General features: G+C 37.4%; 1 protein-coding gene across 1 annotated transcript in view; it reads right to left on the bottom strand.

The window, feature by feature from the left end:
* sh3bp5b (SH3-domain binding protein 5b (BTK-associated)) overlaps positions 1-15666 on the bottom strand; it is a 28518-nt gene extending 12852 nt beyond the window's left edge. Inside the window, exons 1-3 of the mRNA XM_032558151.1 lie at positions 15343-15666; positions 13564-13626; positions 9637-9765 (exon numbers count right to left, since the gene is read on the bottom strand). Of these exons, the coding sequence (XP_032414042.1) occupies positions 9637-9765; positions 13564-13626; positions 15343-15420 (270 nt within the window). The 5' untranslated portion in view covers positions 15421-15666. The remainder of the gene's footprint in view (positions 1-9636; positions 9766-13563; positions 13627-15342) is intronic.
* Between the last annotated feature and the right edge of the window lie 1485 nt (positions 15667-17151).

The following is a 17151-nucleotide window of genomic DNA, read 5'->3' on the forward strand; positions in this document are numbered from 1 at the left end:
TCCGCCTCATCGTCTTCGCCCTACTTCTCTCAGCAGCGTCAACAAGGCAGCCACAGGCAAGAGAAACATCAATGCTGTCACCATGCAGCAAGTGTTCAAAGACCCCACTCACTAAGTGGGACGGTGAAGAATAAGAAAATGAAAGAGGAAGCAGTAAATGGGAGATAACAAAAAGAAAGAAAAACTTTGCACAGGCACAACTAAGAATATGACCCATTTTTTCCATATCTTAATCTTAAACCAACCAATGTGATGAGCAGGCAAACTCTGTATCCCTTCTGTTTTACTGTGCCAACATGGATGAGTAAAATGTGTCTAAACATACAGAAGTAGACCAAATGCACATGAAATTCATACAAAGAATGACATTCTCAAACATTTGTCATGTTCCTTTAACTTCAGTGTGGCTTTAAATTTAAAACAAACATTGCTACTTCCTTTTAAGCTCCATTTAGTCTACAAATGTGTTGTTACCGGAGTGGCTGGGTTCTCCTTTTAAAACAGCGCATTACTGGTTAATACTGTGGTACTTTGTGACGTTATATTCAGTGCTGGAGCTTATTCTAATGGTAATTGTACTTCATGTTTAAGTTTTTTTCACCTATGTCTGAAATTCAACATATTTTACTTCTTCCATTAATTCACTGTGTATTACAGTATTCTTTCTACTGTCTCCTCTTTCTTTCAATGTGTATCTTCTTCCACAACCAATTCCTTTCTATATCCCATTCTCTTTTGATCCTTCCCTTCCAATATCCATTGTTATTTATTTTGCTTCGATGAAATGAAATAAACTTTAATTTCCAAAATAATCTTCACATGCAAAACTGAATAATTTATATATGGTGCTGCTTGTTTTCAGAAACCACATATCAGCTGATCTAAACACAGACACAAACATTCATTGTTATAAAATGCATCAGCCTGGTGAGAGAAAAATATTTTAGAGATTGCAGCATCCTGACAATTATATGCAATCAAATCTAAAGATTTGACCCCCAGCTGTTGTGCAGACTCCCATGAGGCTGATTGACACTACACATAATATCTGCCATGTTGTACTTTTTTTTTGTTGGCCTAAAAATCTAGGAGGACAGAAGGAGATAATCATCCATAATGGCTCTCGATAAAAAAAGATTTTCAGGGAACTGAGTTTTCTGATCATAACACATTTTCCTTTAGACCGCCACATGATTTTCATAAAAAGAGAACCAATACTAGCGCAGACATCTTGATGCACCACTTTGCACAGCTGAATTTAGAATTGCTAAACCAAGTAAACTGAGTAAATATATCAGAAAAAATAAACATGTTTGTCTTAAATAATCAGGACTATGAGGGCTGGGAGAGTACTGGAGTGCAGGAGATGACTCTTGTTTCCAAAGTGACCTGAACTGGCCCATTTCATGATAAATTTGATTATCCTCATCCGTGTCCTCAATCGAATGTGGGAATTTATTTACACCGAAGAAACAAGAGGAAAAAAATCAGCTGAGATCCAGGGCTAAAAATACTGTCACTCTGCCTTCAAACTTCTCACTAAATCATTTCAACTTGTGTGTTTATTCCAACAAACAAAACCTGATAAAGCCGCCACTGGCCTAGATGGTCTGAGCACACTCTGGGTAGGAAACCACTTCTCGGTTCAGTAGCAGGGAGCGCCGCCTCTGCTTTTGATGTCCACTTCACGCTCTTTAAAATGCAAATTAACACAGATATATGTTTGGAGCTCAGAGGTGGGAAACGTTCAAAGGAAAACATTAAAGTGACTGTAGTAAAACACATCAGAAAGCCACAGAATCACTCTAATGATGAGACCAAACGGGTTGCAACAAAACAACGAACAGCGGCTGCGAGTTTGGTGATAATAAAATTAATTCCCCCCACAGTTTGACAGCTTTAGGGATGCTGCAACTGTACTACAAACACTGATGCTCTACTACACACCCACCATGTTAATGCACCATCCCAGGAGGTCAATGGAGGAGCAGATGGCTGTGACCTTCAGCCTCGTCTGCCTCCATCCCACCAACTCCTAAGTCTCTCCATCATTTCATCCATCTTTCCATCCCTTCCTTTGTTCAACTCCATCCATCATTACCCTCCTGTGCATTGGCACTGCCAGGAAATGCTCAACTCCAGCAGAGGAGGGATGATGATAAAAAGGGGGAGGAGGAATGAAGGATAAGAAATGAAATGAGACAAAATATGATGATATATATAGAGAAAAAATGTGGTTACCATGTAGCAGTTCATTATTAAGTTTTACTGTCTCTCTTATGCAGGAAATTGATTAAAACACACTTTAATGCATGCATCCATCAAACAATGCCCATGCAGTCTTTTATTCTTCAATCAAAAAATGGACAGTTTTCCTAAAACAATATTAAATTCAAGATGGTTAAACCTTCAAGCTGTAAACACAATGTGCATTTAGAAATGTGACACTATAAATGTGCTTACATTTAAATGAAAAGAATCATGTTATTATTCTCTGTCCATAAAACTAACTATACTTTATGTGCTCCAATATTTGTATATGTGGTATATAAAGAAATGTTTTTTTATGAATTATTAAGAGTATTAATGTTTCCTCTCTGAAATTAAATCTTTACTTTAAGCTCATCTAGGATTACAACAATCTGTCAATTTGCTAGAGGCTGGAATAACAAAAAACCTTTTCATTATCCTTCAAATTCTTCAGATTCAGGAGTTTAGATATATTGAACAAATGCTACAGTATTTGTTCAAATTGCTTTTTAAAACCATAAGATATTTTGGGTTTACGTCCATAAGCTTCTCTCAATAGTTGGCTAGAATTTTGGCACATTCCTTCACTCAGAACTGGTGTAACTGGGTCAGGTTGCTCACCCCCCCCCCCACACACACACACACACACGCCCCCACACACCCCCACGCGCACACACACACACACACACCCCTCCAGCTCTATTATCTAAGAGCAGAGATCAGGGTTCATTGAAGGCAACTTCAAAACTATTGCCCTCAGCTTCTTTGTAAGTATCTAGGTGTTATGCTTAGGGCCACTATCCCATCTCTGCCCAAACTTCACATCACACCTTAGCGCTAATTGGTTTCAGTCTCAAGAACGGAGGTAAGGAAGAAAAACAGCTTCTCTGGTCATGCCAGGATGGGATGTTTTCTATTGTGCATATTAAAGTATTTTATGGTGTATTTAGTGTTATTATTATTATTAAAATAAACTAGAGAGGCTCTCAGGTGTTTGTGCATTTCAGATATTGCAGTTGTGGTCCCTAGCCCCTGTGAATACCAAAGGTCCACTGTGTGTCCAGTCAACATCCATTTATCATCATAACTTCAAGGATTTCATACATTAGACCACAGGTGTCAAACTCCAGTCCTCAAGGGCCGCTGTCCTGCAGTTTTTAGATGTGCCACAGGTACAAAACACTGGAATGAAATTATTTAATTACCTCCTCCTTGTGTAGATCAGTTCTCCAGACCCTTGCAATGACCTAATTATTCTATTCAGGTGTGGTGCAGCAGAGGCACATCTAAAAGTAGCAGGACAGTGGCCCTTGAGGACTGGAGTTTGACACCCCTGCATTAGACCAATTCCGAATGACAAGGTTTTAGAAGTTTCACATACAATGAATGAGATGCTTCTAATTTACAGCCCTCATTATATTACTGTAAACTGAAATCCATACCATTGAAACTCAACAGTCATACCCTTAACTCATTCACAGTTTGTTATAGGACCTCTGCTACCTTCCCGATTTATCACTCATCACTGATAATCAAAGCAAACCCACTTTATCTCCCTGCATTTTTCTTCTCCAAGCTCCAGTGGAAAATCTCCTCCAAAAATTCCATGTAATTTCCTTAACACTTCAGTCACAGTATGTCTTTTCAAGCTTCACTTCCACACCTTTAAATCGTATATCTGCTGAGATCTTCTCAGATCTGTGGATCCCCAGCCTCTAAAACTGACAGGCCAAGGTGCAGACGACATAATGTAAAATAAAATGTTATTTATCAAATTTCAAATGGATGGGTTTTCATTAGATTTGCATGTCTGTTGACACTTTTCTTTTGCCACTTCGAGCACCAGACACTGACAGATGTCTTCCAAATGATTCTCCAATCCCAGTGTTGCACATTCCCATTCTAGGCCAAGTTTCTCCGACAAGATATCAACAAAACCTGCAGACTCACAGCGTGAGGCAGCACGACTGAGTGGGTGGCTGATTTCAGTTGGTAAGATTCATGAAGCGTGGTTGAGTCATTCTCTGCCAGAAAATCTGATCCTTTAAAATACAGAATATCAGCAGATTCACTGCATCTCTGTTCAATTTTAAAGCAGGAAGATAAACAGCAAGGCAAGGAGGTTTGATTTTAAAATGCGACACTAAAACAATAGAAGAGAAAACAAAACCAGAGAAAATGTTACATATTTTACATTTTCCTGGATGTTCAGAAACAGCGTGCTTAAATTTGAAACTTTACATCTTATAATTTGCAGCAAGACGTTTATGTTTGGCTAATGTTCGTCCTAAAGTGACTTGTTAGAACTGAAGTGGAATACTGAATCCCATACATATTTCAATACATAAAAAAAAAGTCCAACTCTACTGAATGTTCAAACTGAGACTGAGCAGACTCAGCAACACACACACCGACTCAGCAAACCTAAGTTCTGCCACCCTGACCCAGTTTCATGATGATTAATCAAGTTACCTTTAAGTGCACACACACTCCTCCCCATTGGACAATCTCAGTAACCATCAACGTAATCAAGTGTAAGAGATTGAACTCAAAGCAGTTTATCTTAATATGAAGGGACAGTGCACTTCTCTGAAAAGGTCATGAGTTTGATTTATGAAAAATGTATTAGCTCAGCCCAAATTGTCAAAAAACAAAAAAGTTGTCCTTGATAGAGAGTAGAGAGCACAGAACTCTGCATGGCAGCCAAATTTCTGACTATAAACAGTTACTGTGACAATTTGAAACTAAAAAAAAAATAAATAAAAAATGGGGGTTTTCCTAACAAAGAAGTTCCAGTGTTTTTCCTCTAATGGGTTCTGTACACGAATTTGCTTGGGTTCCTTCAGGTCACTTTAGAGCCTCATTAGTACATCAATGAAAACATTGTTTGTATTCGATTTTCCTTCTGTTATATTATTAATTTTTAATGATCAATATGCAAGGAAAGAAATTAACTACACAAAATTTTATTAATGTCAGCACTCCAGCCATTTGATATCATTAACACAACCTACTGCTACATCATAAGGAAAGGTGCATATGGATTCATCACAGCTGTAAACAAAACTAGGGGTGCATAGAAATGAAAATTTGATAGATAGCCAATATTAATACTGCTGTTATGACAGTATTTATTGATGCATATTACTTCCTACACAGAGTAAACACAACCACACCACTTATTTTACTTCACTATTTCAGTGAAACACCCATAATGCCCTGCTGCATCACCATCACATTATTGAACAAATAGCACATGGCCAGCCCCTTTCTGTGGTTTGAACACAGCCTCAAAAGGTCAAAATGGCAGAAAGTCTTACAGCAATTAAGAAATTAAAAAGGAGAAAAAGGAGAATCCCATCCAGAATCCAAACCCCTTTCTGGATTGGGACTGCTATCCCAGTCCAGAATGCATTTGAATATCACTGAAAATTAAGGGTGCACCGATTTATCGGTGCTGAATCCTTAATTTTGGGAGATCTGTGATCGGCCGCTTTTTTACATGTGAAGCCGATCTTATCCACCGATGTTATCAACCTCGACAAAGGTCTAAAAATCAATCCCTGTGCTTTCCTTTTCTCCCATGAAAGGTTTGACTGACAAACCGACCAACCAGGTCATGTCTGCACATTTACAATTAACAATAGTCACCCCATTGTTGCCAATTCAGCAACTTTCTTGATATATTAAGCACTGTTTCGGACCAAAAACTGGTATTGGCCAAAATTGGAATCTTTGAGTTAGGCTTTTTCAAAGATCGGTAATCGGCGATCGGCCAGAAAACTGCAATCGGTGCACCCCTTCTGAAAATGCCACAGTAACAAAAAACAAGTGACCAAAAAAAATGACATTTTTTTCTTCTTTCAAACTGTTTTGAATACATTTCAATTATTGATTGATCGGCAACCGTATTGTACAGTGCTACCTGTTTTATTGGGTCCTTGTAAAGTCTGTGAAAACTTGCTCTATACATAAACTTGTACTTAATTGATAGAGCAAAAAACCCTCAGTGACAAGTTCTTATTTCATATTCACCCTGCTAAGCAAACAAGTGCATCTAATTGTCTAAATGAACAAAGCTTCTTTGCTTTGAATTAAACGTATAACGATAAAAGCTTTGGGGGTATTCGGAAGGAAAAGTTTTTTACATAATGATTTGTACAAGATGTAACTGTCACATGGCCCAGAAATCTGATAATATTTAACCCTCTCACATCATTTTTAACTTTTATTTAGAATCAAGGTCGGCTGGCACCACCACCGCCACTATGGGGGTGGAGACGGTCATGTATCTGTAGCTGCAGTTATTTAGCTTCTTAATAACTAAAGTGGGGGAGAGACATTGTAACATGTGTGCATTAGCCAAAGATAGAGATGGGGCAAAGTTGAAATCACAATAAAGAGGAAGAAATGCAAATTGAGACAACACAGGGACAAAGGAGAAAACAAACAAGAATAAAAGGGAAAAAGGAAATGAACGATAAAGAGCAGTAATACAGGAAGAACATATCTCACATCCTCAAAAAAGCAGGAAGAACTAGCTGATAGAAAAAAGAGAAACAGCAAAAGGTTGAGAGAGATATTAAAAAAAAGCACAATTTAAACAAATCAGGTTAGTCAAACCTTTGGTTCCAACCCAATTTGTGATCAACAACAAAACAAAATGTTCAAAAAACAGCAGCTTCTGTCACTGAACCTCTGAGGCTAAAAACAAAGCTGATAAACAGAACCAAAAACATCACACTCGGCTTAGCTGTGAAATGAGTAAAGTGTGAAAGATAAAGGGCCAAAGCAAAGCAGAGTGTGTGTGGCTTATTCTATTTATAGTTCTGCAATCATTAAAGTACAGAAATGGGTCTAGTTTTGCCCAACTGACCCATTTCCAGGAAGTAGTTTTAGGAAAGAAATTTGACACTTGGTGAAAAAACATTGAATTATATGACAAAATGAAACAAGTTTGCATCATCACTGAACTACCTGGTTCTACAACAATACTTCAGTTGCTTACATAGAGCTATTAGTCAGTGAGTTTCCTTTGATGGCTCACTGTAAATAGGAACTTTGCTTTATATAGTTATAAAGCAAACCATGGTTGGGTGCAGAGTAGAGATCTGAGAAAAAGATAAAAGCTGCTCTTCAGATGGTGGCCATTAGAGAGAAGAAGACAAATGCAATAGAAGTCACTGTAGGGACGCCAGGATGAAAAGATGCACGAGAACAAAGCCGGATTACAGGAACAAATGATATTTCATGTGATTTTATGCAAGCATACAGCTTAATATTAGAGGTTAGAATTAATTTTATGGGATGTTTAATATTCAGAAGACAGTGGATTGATATACTTCTGGGTTTAAAAGGTTATGTATACAAAAGTGAAAATAGACAAGTGTTTCAAGTGTTTTTGAAGAAGTTTCAACCCCTCAAACATGTTTGCATAGAAACACAAAAGTGCCTAGTTTAATTTTTGCCAACCATAACAATTAAGCCAATAGTAGTAGAATAGTAGAAAAACAAAATATAAAAGAAACATAGCAAGAAATCTGTTTATTTCTTCAACAACAAAAAAAACCAAAAAAGATTTCTGCAGCTCATTCGCTGGAACCTGAATGAGCTGCATTCAGGTTCCAGAACCTTTCCAGAAATCCCCCTCCTTCGGAAGTTGCTGCTCCATATAAACGTCTGAAGAGTGAAAATAAATAAATACGGAGAGAAGACCTAGATAAAACTGGGGCAGCAGGTGAGAGGGAAAAAAATGCAATCACATGTGTGTCCTGCTGGAAAACTGGGATGAATCTGAACTAAACGTTTAAAACACATTCTTTCAGTTATCTTAAAATGTTAAGCTAATTTGACACATCTATTTTGGAAGCATTTAGGAAGCAAATGAGGCAAATTGCTGAAAAATAAGTATTTAGAAATAGTAGTATTCCTCAAATAATATTGCTGCTGTGCAGAAACTTGAAAAATGGCAATTTTAACACAGTGTGTACTTTAATCCTGACAATGGCAACCATGAAGTCAGAGAACTTTATTTTCATGGGTTAGAAAGAGGCGTGAAGTCAAAAAAGAGAGAAGTTCATTTGCCTCATCACTTCACAGAAACTCTTTCACCACTGCCTGCATTTCAGCACACAGCTGAAAATGACCCTTCATAATCAGAGTGCTTATGTAGCTCCATGTGAGACCATGTGTACTTCTGATAAAAGATCCAAAAGAAAATGTTACTGTATTGGAGAGGAGAACTAAACTGCACACCAACACCTATAAAAGCTCCTGTGGTGTCTGTCTGAATGAGCTGCTGCAGCTGCATGGCGTCTTATCGAGAAATGCAGGGGGCTTCTTCCCTTTTATCTATACACACTGAAAAGGGAAGTAAGACTTTGTTTAAAATTATCAGTTCAGCCGGATCACAGAGTGAGTGTATCGTTTTAAACCATTACAAGGAAGGTTCAACAAGAAACAGCTGAAGGACAGAGGCAGAAGGGCCAAGACTGGCTTTAGGGTGGAGTGTTTGCCAGAAATTAGAAAACAGGGTGTGACCTCTTCAACTCAACTAAAGGAAGCAGTCCCCAAAGAATTATCTGAAGGAAAATGTAGCTAAATGCTGCAACATGAAGCTTTTTTCATATCTTCTGCGTCTGTTTGAGGACAAAAACAACTTCATCTAATTGTATTCAAAAATGCTTAATGGATCCCAAATGGAAATTAAATGTAACTCATTTAATTAAAGAGTTATTGCAGATGGGTTTGGCTGTAGGCAGGAAAGATCTCCTCTAGCTGTCTGGATTATAACAAACTTGAAGAAGCCTCTGACTGAGGACAGTGTCATTAAGAGGATGGTCAGGGTTGTCCATAATTTTCTTGATTTTATGTGAAATCCCTCTTTGCACCATCATCATTTGATCTTTTTATACCTTCGACTGCAAAGAAGTCAAATAAATCTGATAAGTTCATAAGGTAAACAGACAAACTGGATCATTATAAATGGCAAAATTAAGTTGCCCAGCATTAGCTGCAGACAGAGCAAGTGGAGGCAGTAGGTCAAGGCCGAGGACAGATTTTTACACAATGAAACAGTGCATAGCCTACAATACAGTTTTGCAGGCTATGCACATGAAAAATGTTTTTATGCTAATTTTCAGGTTTGCAAGCACAAAGAAAGAGAAAAAATGGAAAGAAAAACTTCAAAGGAACCAGAAAATGCCTGAGAAGATAATTATGTTTGGACACTAATAGCCATTTACAAAATTTCAGCTCCAACATGTTTATCATTTAATTATAAAGCATATCAAGTCATAGTCATAAAAATACAGAAGAAAGAGTGTAGGACGTACAAAATGTAGATTAAACATCTTTTGTGTTCATTGCCATGTGGAAATGACTGACCTGTCTGGCCAATCTGCGGGCCTCCCAGTAAGGCTTCGATTCCTCCACTGGTTTCCCGATCTTCTTCACCAGTTCATCCAGCTTCACCGTGGCCTCCACCAGCACTGAACGGAACTTCTGCCTCGCATCCTGAGAAAAACAAAGAAATACAACATTTAGTGCTTTCAGCTGACAAGATTTGGGGGTCAGACAAGTTTGTCAAGTATTTGTGTTAATCACAAAAGTATTTTTTGTGAATTATTGTACAAGACAATAAACTTTCCATCATTGTGTCAGAAGGTCTTCTCATGACCTCTGACCTGGTGGATCAATTTCCTTAAACATTATTCTGTGCCATTCTGTCGCAATCATAAAAGTAAAAAACAGATGTTTTTTTACTACTACTGTGTTTTTTGTTTTTTATATCTATCAAGCATCAAGCATTTCCTCCTGATACATCTGTGAATGTCACCGCTGACCTCTAATTCCCTTTCTGTTCAGATTGTAAATTTATTAGAGGAAATGAAACCTGACCTTATTTCTGCCTTTTCTGTGAGTCATGTCAAGTAAAACCCAAAACCACCAATTTAAAAATGAAGCTGTGAAAAACTGAGTCCAAATAATGAAATGGAAACATTTGTTTCCAGACAGAATTTGTATTTACAGTACTTTGGGCTAAATGATCACACCATGTACCAAGCTGACACAGTTTTCATAAAGACAACTCTGTTCCAAAAGAAAGCAGAAACATCAGAGCAATGCTAATTTGTTGTGAGCAGCTACTAAAAATAAATCCATTTCTGATTCAGCCTACTTAAACAAGAAAGAAATGTATTCTATGTCAAAGTACTTTGTTCAAAATGATCTATTAAGGAAAATGATTCAGGCTTTCATCTTTTAAATGTCATTACGCTTGTCCAACTGAAATAAACACTATGAGCAAACAACAGAAGGGCAATAAAAAGAAGAAACATTTAAAATAATTTCAATTTAATATTGTTTCCCCTCAGCTTTTTAAAAAAAAAATCATAACATTTTAACTAGCTTTAACTATTTTACAGACATTTTCTAGATATGGCCTTTTCAATGCTTCACCCAAGAACCAGAGAGGATATAGGAACCCTAAATAGATGTTATTAAAACATTTTAGTTTTCATCACCATTATGGTTTCTTGTATGAACAGCAAGCCTTTAACTTGTAGTCCAGTGTATACCTGTTCAATCATTTTTCAGACATCTATTGCAATATTTTGTAGACAAAAATCTGGAACACTCATCTCAAATCCACCTCCCTTTCTCTTACATCATAAAGGCATTTTGGCCCAGACATCAGCTGCTCACTAGACGTTTTTCAGTTCATTGTCTGTAAAACCAAGAGATGATTGTTCAAAAAAATCCCAGTTGATCACAGGTGTGTGAAAAACTCAGACCAGTTGTATGTAAAACATTTAAAGGTTGAAATTGTCTTGTTTTGCTGTATAGCCCAGGACACTCAAAGAATTTGTTTTAATCTGAATGAGTTTCTTTTCCTGGTTGAATAAAGATTACAAACAAAGTCCATCTGGTTCCAACACCATGATACATCTAAATCCTCTTTCTATTCTGATGCTTGTCATGACCACATTTAGATACCTATGTACAACTGTGTTAACAAGTAAGTGAAATACAAAAGAAATAAAAACAAAAGTAATTTTGGAAGAACTATTTGCCGTCTTAATGAAATAAAAAGTTCAGAACTACAACTAGTCTTAAATCTGCACTTTAGGGAAAACTATTTACGGTTCAACGGTTTTGGTTTTGTAATCTACTTGACCGGATTTCTAGAGAACCAGTCACTAAGAGAGCATAAAGTGCTGACCTAGCAGTAAAAACCATAAGGAATTGTGACCTTTTTTAAACCTTGGTCATATGTCGAAAAAAGGAAGACAATTTCAACAATATCTGTGTCAAAAGTGAAATGTTACAACTTCATTAAAAGTTACGAGCCAGCACTTCAACCTTTGAGCGATCAATGCCAAAAGTGCTGGACTACATTCATATAAACATGGCATTGTAAAATGGTTTTGAAGCAATGTGCCATTTTAGAAAAAAATTTCAAGATGTTTTAAAATGACTGATTTGATAGATGGGCTCGTCATTGTCGTTTTAAATTCTGGAATCTTCTTTGTAATTTACAAACTGTGTGACGCATCTGAGACGGATGTAACCGACAGAGGAGTACTTCTCCCTCCACTCAGATACTGGAACTGTGACGCATTTCAGCTTCTAAACATTCAATCTGAATTTCTTTTAATTGTTCAGTTGTAGTGATACTCCAATCAATTGGCAAAAACATCAGCAAACAAAATTCTGTCTTGAATTTACTGAATATTGAGACATGTTTGTTGATATTACTTGTCAACATCCTGAGTCCTTTCTTATTTAATCTTCTCACTCCAAATGTATTCCGTGTTTTAGATCCAGGAACTGAGATAGCCGTGAAAGAAAGCTGATTTTTGGTCATGTGAACTGTTTCTGTGATGATTTTAGCTGTGGATCATCATGTTGTTGAAAGACCCAGTGACAACCCATTTTCGGTTTTCTGCCAGATTCCACCAAATTTTTATTTAAAATGTCCTGATATGTCAAAGTGTCCATGATCCCAACCCTCTGAAGGGGTCCACAGGAACTGTGAAAGGAATTAATACATATACAATTTTTATAAGTCTGGGTAAGGATAAGTATGTCAGAAACATTTTACAATAGCATTTTGACCCAAATGAGGAAAATGCTTATCTCTACCATGTGGGAGGACAAAGTCTACTTTGTGAGTGACAAAAAATATTCAACTTTTTCACAAAATTCTATTTATTTTTTAGTTGTATAGTGGAGAAACTGTTTCTGTCAGTAGTTTTCCCTACTTCCTGTTCACTTATATTTGTGTTATGGTGAAAAAATGGTTAGAAGATAACCATTAAAATATTATTATATATACATCATGTTTTAGGGAAGAAAAGGGAGATCATTTTCCAAGAAATTGCATGTACATTTGGAAAGAGATTAGAACCTTAATTCACAAAACTATTTATAGAGTTTGTCATTTATAGAGTTTGAATCTGATGCTGCTTGCCCATTGCACTTGAAATGCATAAAAAACGGCATCATCAGCAAAACACTGTAACCATTTATGTTTGCAATTCCACAGCTGTAAATCTTCTCCAGGTTAACAAGATGCTGATACTGACAGAAATACAACACTGCACCAGTGAGCCAGCAGCTGAAGAAGTGTCATAAAAGAAATGCTAATTATTTTTAGACATTTTTCAAAGGTACTCCGGGGAACTTCTCATTCTTTAATGTTTGCAGTAATGTCACTCAAAGACACAAATTTAGTCATACACTGATCTAACTTATAACTTGTATCTCTCTGCACAATGTTACTGACCTAAAACAAAATAAAGTCAAAAGCTTTTAGAAAGTTTTAATGTTACTCACAGTTACTTCTACTTTATAATTACACTCTCCCTGCAGTTCTGGTTTATTTTCTTCTTTAACTTCCTATTCAGTTAGGAGCCATTACTGAATACTTCTATTAAGTCCCACAGCAGCCAGTGTATTTCCATAGCCCACAACAGTATACCCTAGTTTCGCAACAAGTTACAGTTTTCTACACTTGCTGACACAAAATAAAACTAACTTTACGGCTTGCCCTGATGACAGGGCAAAGCTCAAGCTATGGTTCAACCTAAAAAAAGACTCCATCATGTTGACCAGCAGTTGGACTTTTGGGGACAAAACATCTCTAAAGGGGGAAGAGATAGTTCCTCTAAACCTCTGGCCTTGAGCTGCAGAAACAAAGTCTTAGCTGATGAGAGGTGGAGATCCCCACAGTCACATCCACTATTAGTCAAAACATGACACACACACAACCTGCAGCACTTCTGGCACGCTGCACGTCAATGAACTGACCTCAAGCTCAGTCTCACATCTGTTGATGTCGTCGGTGGATTGATTTAGTTTCTCCAGTTCCCCCTAGAAGAGATAAGAGAGTTCTGGTTTAAATACCAGGAAATAAAGAAAAAAGACAGATGGCAACTTCTATCATAAAACACAAGAAAATAAGCTGCTGATGCAAATACAAAGAGTAACTAAAGGTAGAAAGATCTGTTGAATGGACTGACAAAGAATCATATAAACAAAACTGGATAGTGTAGGAATATTCAGTTTTAAAGTTCTCGTCCACCATGACTAAGCAGAACAGTAATTGCTTACTATAGCCATGGCAGTCAGGCTTTTCCTCACCGATACCAATTCATAGCTTTCTTTGAGATCTGACTGCAGACTGACTTTATTTGCTTTTCAATTACAACACAAACAACAGGTTCTTTTATAAGAGTGGTAGTTTTGAATCAAACAGCAAACAAAGGCAGTATCACCTAAGATTTTAGTGAACTCAAAAAAATGGTGAGAGGTTTGTTTTTTTCTATGAGTTTAATCAAGAAAAAAAATGTGGGGATTTTTTCGTGTTTGAACTGCAGATCATCAGTCTGGGCCAATCAAGGGAAAACTGGCCGATTTCAAGCTCTATATTCAGAATTGGTGGCTCGTTAAGATTTAATGTTCACACATATATGTTGGTCTGACTATTGCAATTTGATATATTGTGCAGCTTCAGAGCACAATAATAAACAAGTACTATGAAATAAAAAGATTAATCTATTTCAATAGGTGTGTCAGTAGTACCAGTCGGTCATATACAGTATATACTTTACTATCAGTGAATCTAGAGCTGCTCATTTTGAGTCCAGTCGGTTGATTGGTGATGATGTCAATGGCTGTAAAATAGAAACATGAAAATATACAGAAGGGTATTTCATGTCTCCATTGATTCCTCCCTCCCAGTTAGCAGCAGCTGTTTGTGCAAGTCCAACACATGTTGTAAGTTCTGAGGATTTTTAAGTCAGTTTTATTTTAAATCATAAAAGGACCAAAGTTCACTATGAATCTATGACAAAGAGCCAGAATTTAAACATCGACAAACAGACTGATCCTGGATAGAGATGGATGATGCAAATTTCCAGAGTTTATTGGGGGAGAACATGCAGAACAGGTCACCAGTCCATCACAAAAGACACAGGACAAAAAACACACACACACACATTGTGGGAGGAAGCTGGAGTACCCAGAGAGAAATCATGCATACATAACAAGCAAACACCAGATCTGGATTCAAACCCAGGACCTTTGTGCTGTATTATTAGGTTTTCTGTTAGAATAAATTTTCCATCAAATCTATTTATTAAATATCCAAAACGTCAGACTTGTTTATGTTAAAGCTAGTTATTCTAAAACTATTCAGGTTGTTTTATTTCAATATAGCTAATCCTGCTGTGTTTTTATGATGTAGAGCGCGTTGAACTGCCTTGTTGCTTGTTCTATGCAAAACGTGATTGAGTGATTGATTGATTTAATCATCTTGTTTATTCTTACATTTATTTAAGCTTTGCTTGTAAACCAGCTGTCCTATCTTTGAACAGTGATTTACATTCTGTATGTTTAATGGTCACTCATTTGGAGATGAAAACCGAAAGATTACAAATATTTAACAAGCTGAAATCAATAATTTCTCTGACTTAGAGGCTGATGTAAGCTTGGACTTTGCAGGCAGCTCCAGGGGACACAAATGGCTGGGCAACAATTAGTCTATAAAATAAAACCAGCAAAAAGCAAAGGAAGGGAAGATGATACCTGTATTCTGGGGTCCACCTCCTCGTCCTCATAGTCAGCCTCGTCGTCTGACCTGTGCTCCTTCTCTGAACGGTCCATGTTGGAGGTGAAGGAGAGATGCCACAGCCGAACAAAGACTCGTTACAACCACCAGAGACACCGCAGACTCATCTGTCTCCGCAGGTCGCCAGCTGCAATCACCGCTTCAGACGGGAATTATCAGCCTAAAATAAATGACATTCATGGAGGAACATGTTTGTTTCTGTCCGTCAGACAGCGCAGCAGCGTCTCACTTCGTTCCGCTCCGCTCTGCCCTCCCTCCGCACCGAGATAATGAAACAAACTGAGCTGACCGGAGAGCTCCGCTTCAGACCGGGACCGCCCCCTTACAGCGAGGCAGCGGACTGTATGAGGGGTGATCAGTGCCTCTGCCCTCTGAAACAACTACATATCCTACAGAGTTCTTTCAAACCTTTGTTCTCAAAAATGAGTGGAATTATTTCCTACATTTTTCAGGCTTCTATTCTAGATGATTTGTACATTTATCAATCAATCAAGTTTATTTGTATCTCATTTCAGCAAAAGCACTTCAAAGTTCTTTACATTAAATAATTGTCCAGACTAGTTGTGCACCAAGGATGAAGCAATCTGTTACTGAAAGAGCTCTCCAGTTCTGCAACAACTTCATGTGCAGAATGGGAGACAAGCTGCCAGCCTGGGTGGTTTCCCATCTCAGACACTCTAAATATATTCAGATTATAAAGTCCAGAGGTGAATATCTGCTGCACTAATTGCAGCTGGAAGGTATTTCTGCAAATATGGCTGCCTGTAAGTATTTCAGGACAGAACTCTTCATATAAATTACCCTACTTCTGAATTAAGCATAAATATGCTGATCATTCTTTGTTTTTCAAACCTAAGAAATCTGTAATTTAAAGCAATGATTGTGATTTTTGTCTTTTTATTTGTTCTGATTAAAACTCAGCTGCCTAGGGTTTTATGGTGAAAACATTTGACACTGTCTTCATCTAATTATGCTGACATAACAATAAACTTGATATACTGACGGGTAGGACAAATTAACAAAAAACCCACGCAGAGTCTTAATAACTCCAAATATTCCAAATATACAAAAGGCTTCCAACAAAGGTTTTTATTGGCATGGCACGCTTTCAGTTCAGGTTTTCACATCAGGGGAGATGGCACTGAGTGCTCAGAGACTGAAAGACAGGAGCCTGAGGTGACTTTTTACAGGTTGCATAACCGACACGACATCATGTGCCTGCACACCTCAAGGGCTGATGCTAATGGAGCTGCTCAAACAATCCAGATGTCTGGAAGCCCTTCTCTCACAAAAGGCCTCAGCACTGCTGTCAGGACTGTCCACTACCTTCTCTGGGCAAACACGTGCAATGGCAGACATTAGGTTTCTACTGAAAACTGGGGCATGATGTTCAACGAGAAACTCGTGTCGGTTTATAACTATGAGTCTCGTGAGGCAAAGGCTTCTCACTTCATTATATACTTCTTATGTGTGATTTCACCCATCATAAACAGCGATTTGTCATACTGCACCTTACTGCATCTTTTTGGATTCTATTGAAAGCCCAAAGGTCATGTTTGTAATTCAGGGACAAATTACCCCCTAATTTATATCAAATAATATTGACATAAATGTTTTTTTGTTTTTGTTTTTTTAGGTAGCACAAATAGAAGGTACTTTATGTGTTGAAACAGACATTGACTTGCGTATTTTAGACAACATATTTCATACAAAGTCTAGCCTAATAAAAAATTATTTATGAAACTCTCTTGGGTTTACATATTGTA

Source organism: Xiphophorus hellerii, chromosome 3, assembly GCF_003331165.1.
Source record: "Xiphophorus hellerii strain 12219 chromosome 3, Xiphophorus_hellerii-4.1, whole genome shotgun sequence".
Classification (NCBI taxonomy): Eukaryota; Metazoa; Chordata; class Actinopteri; order Cyprinodontiformes; family Poeciliidae; genus Xiphophorus; species Xiphophorus hellerii.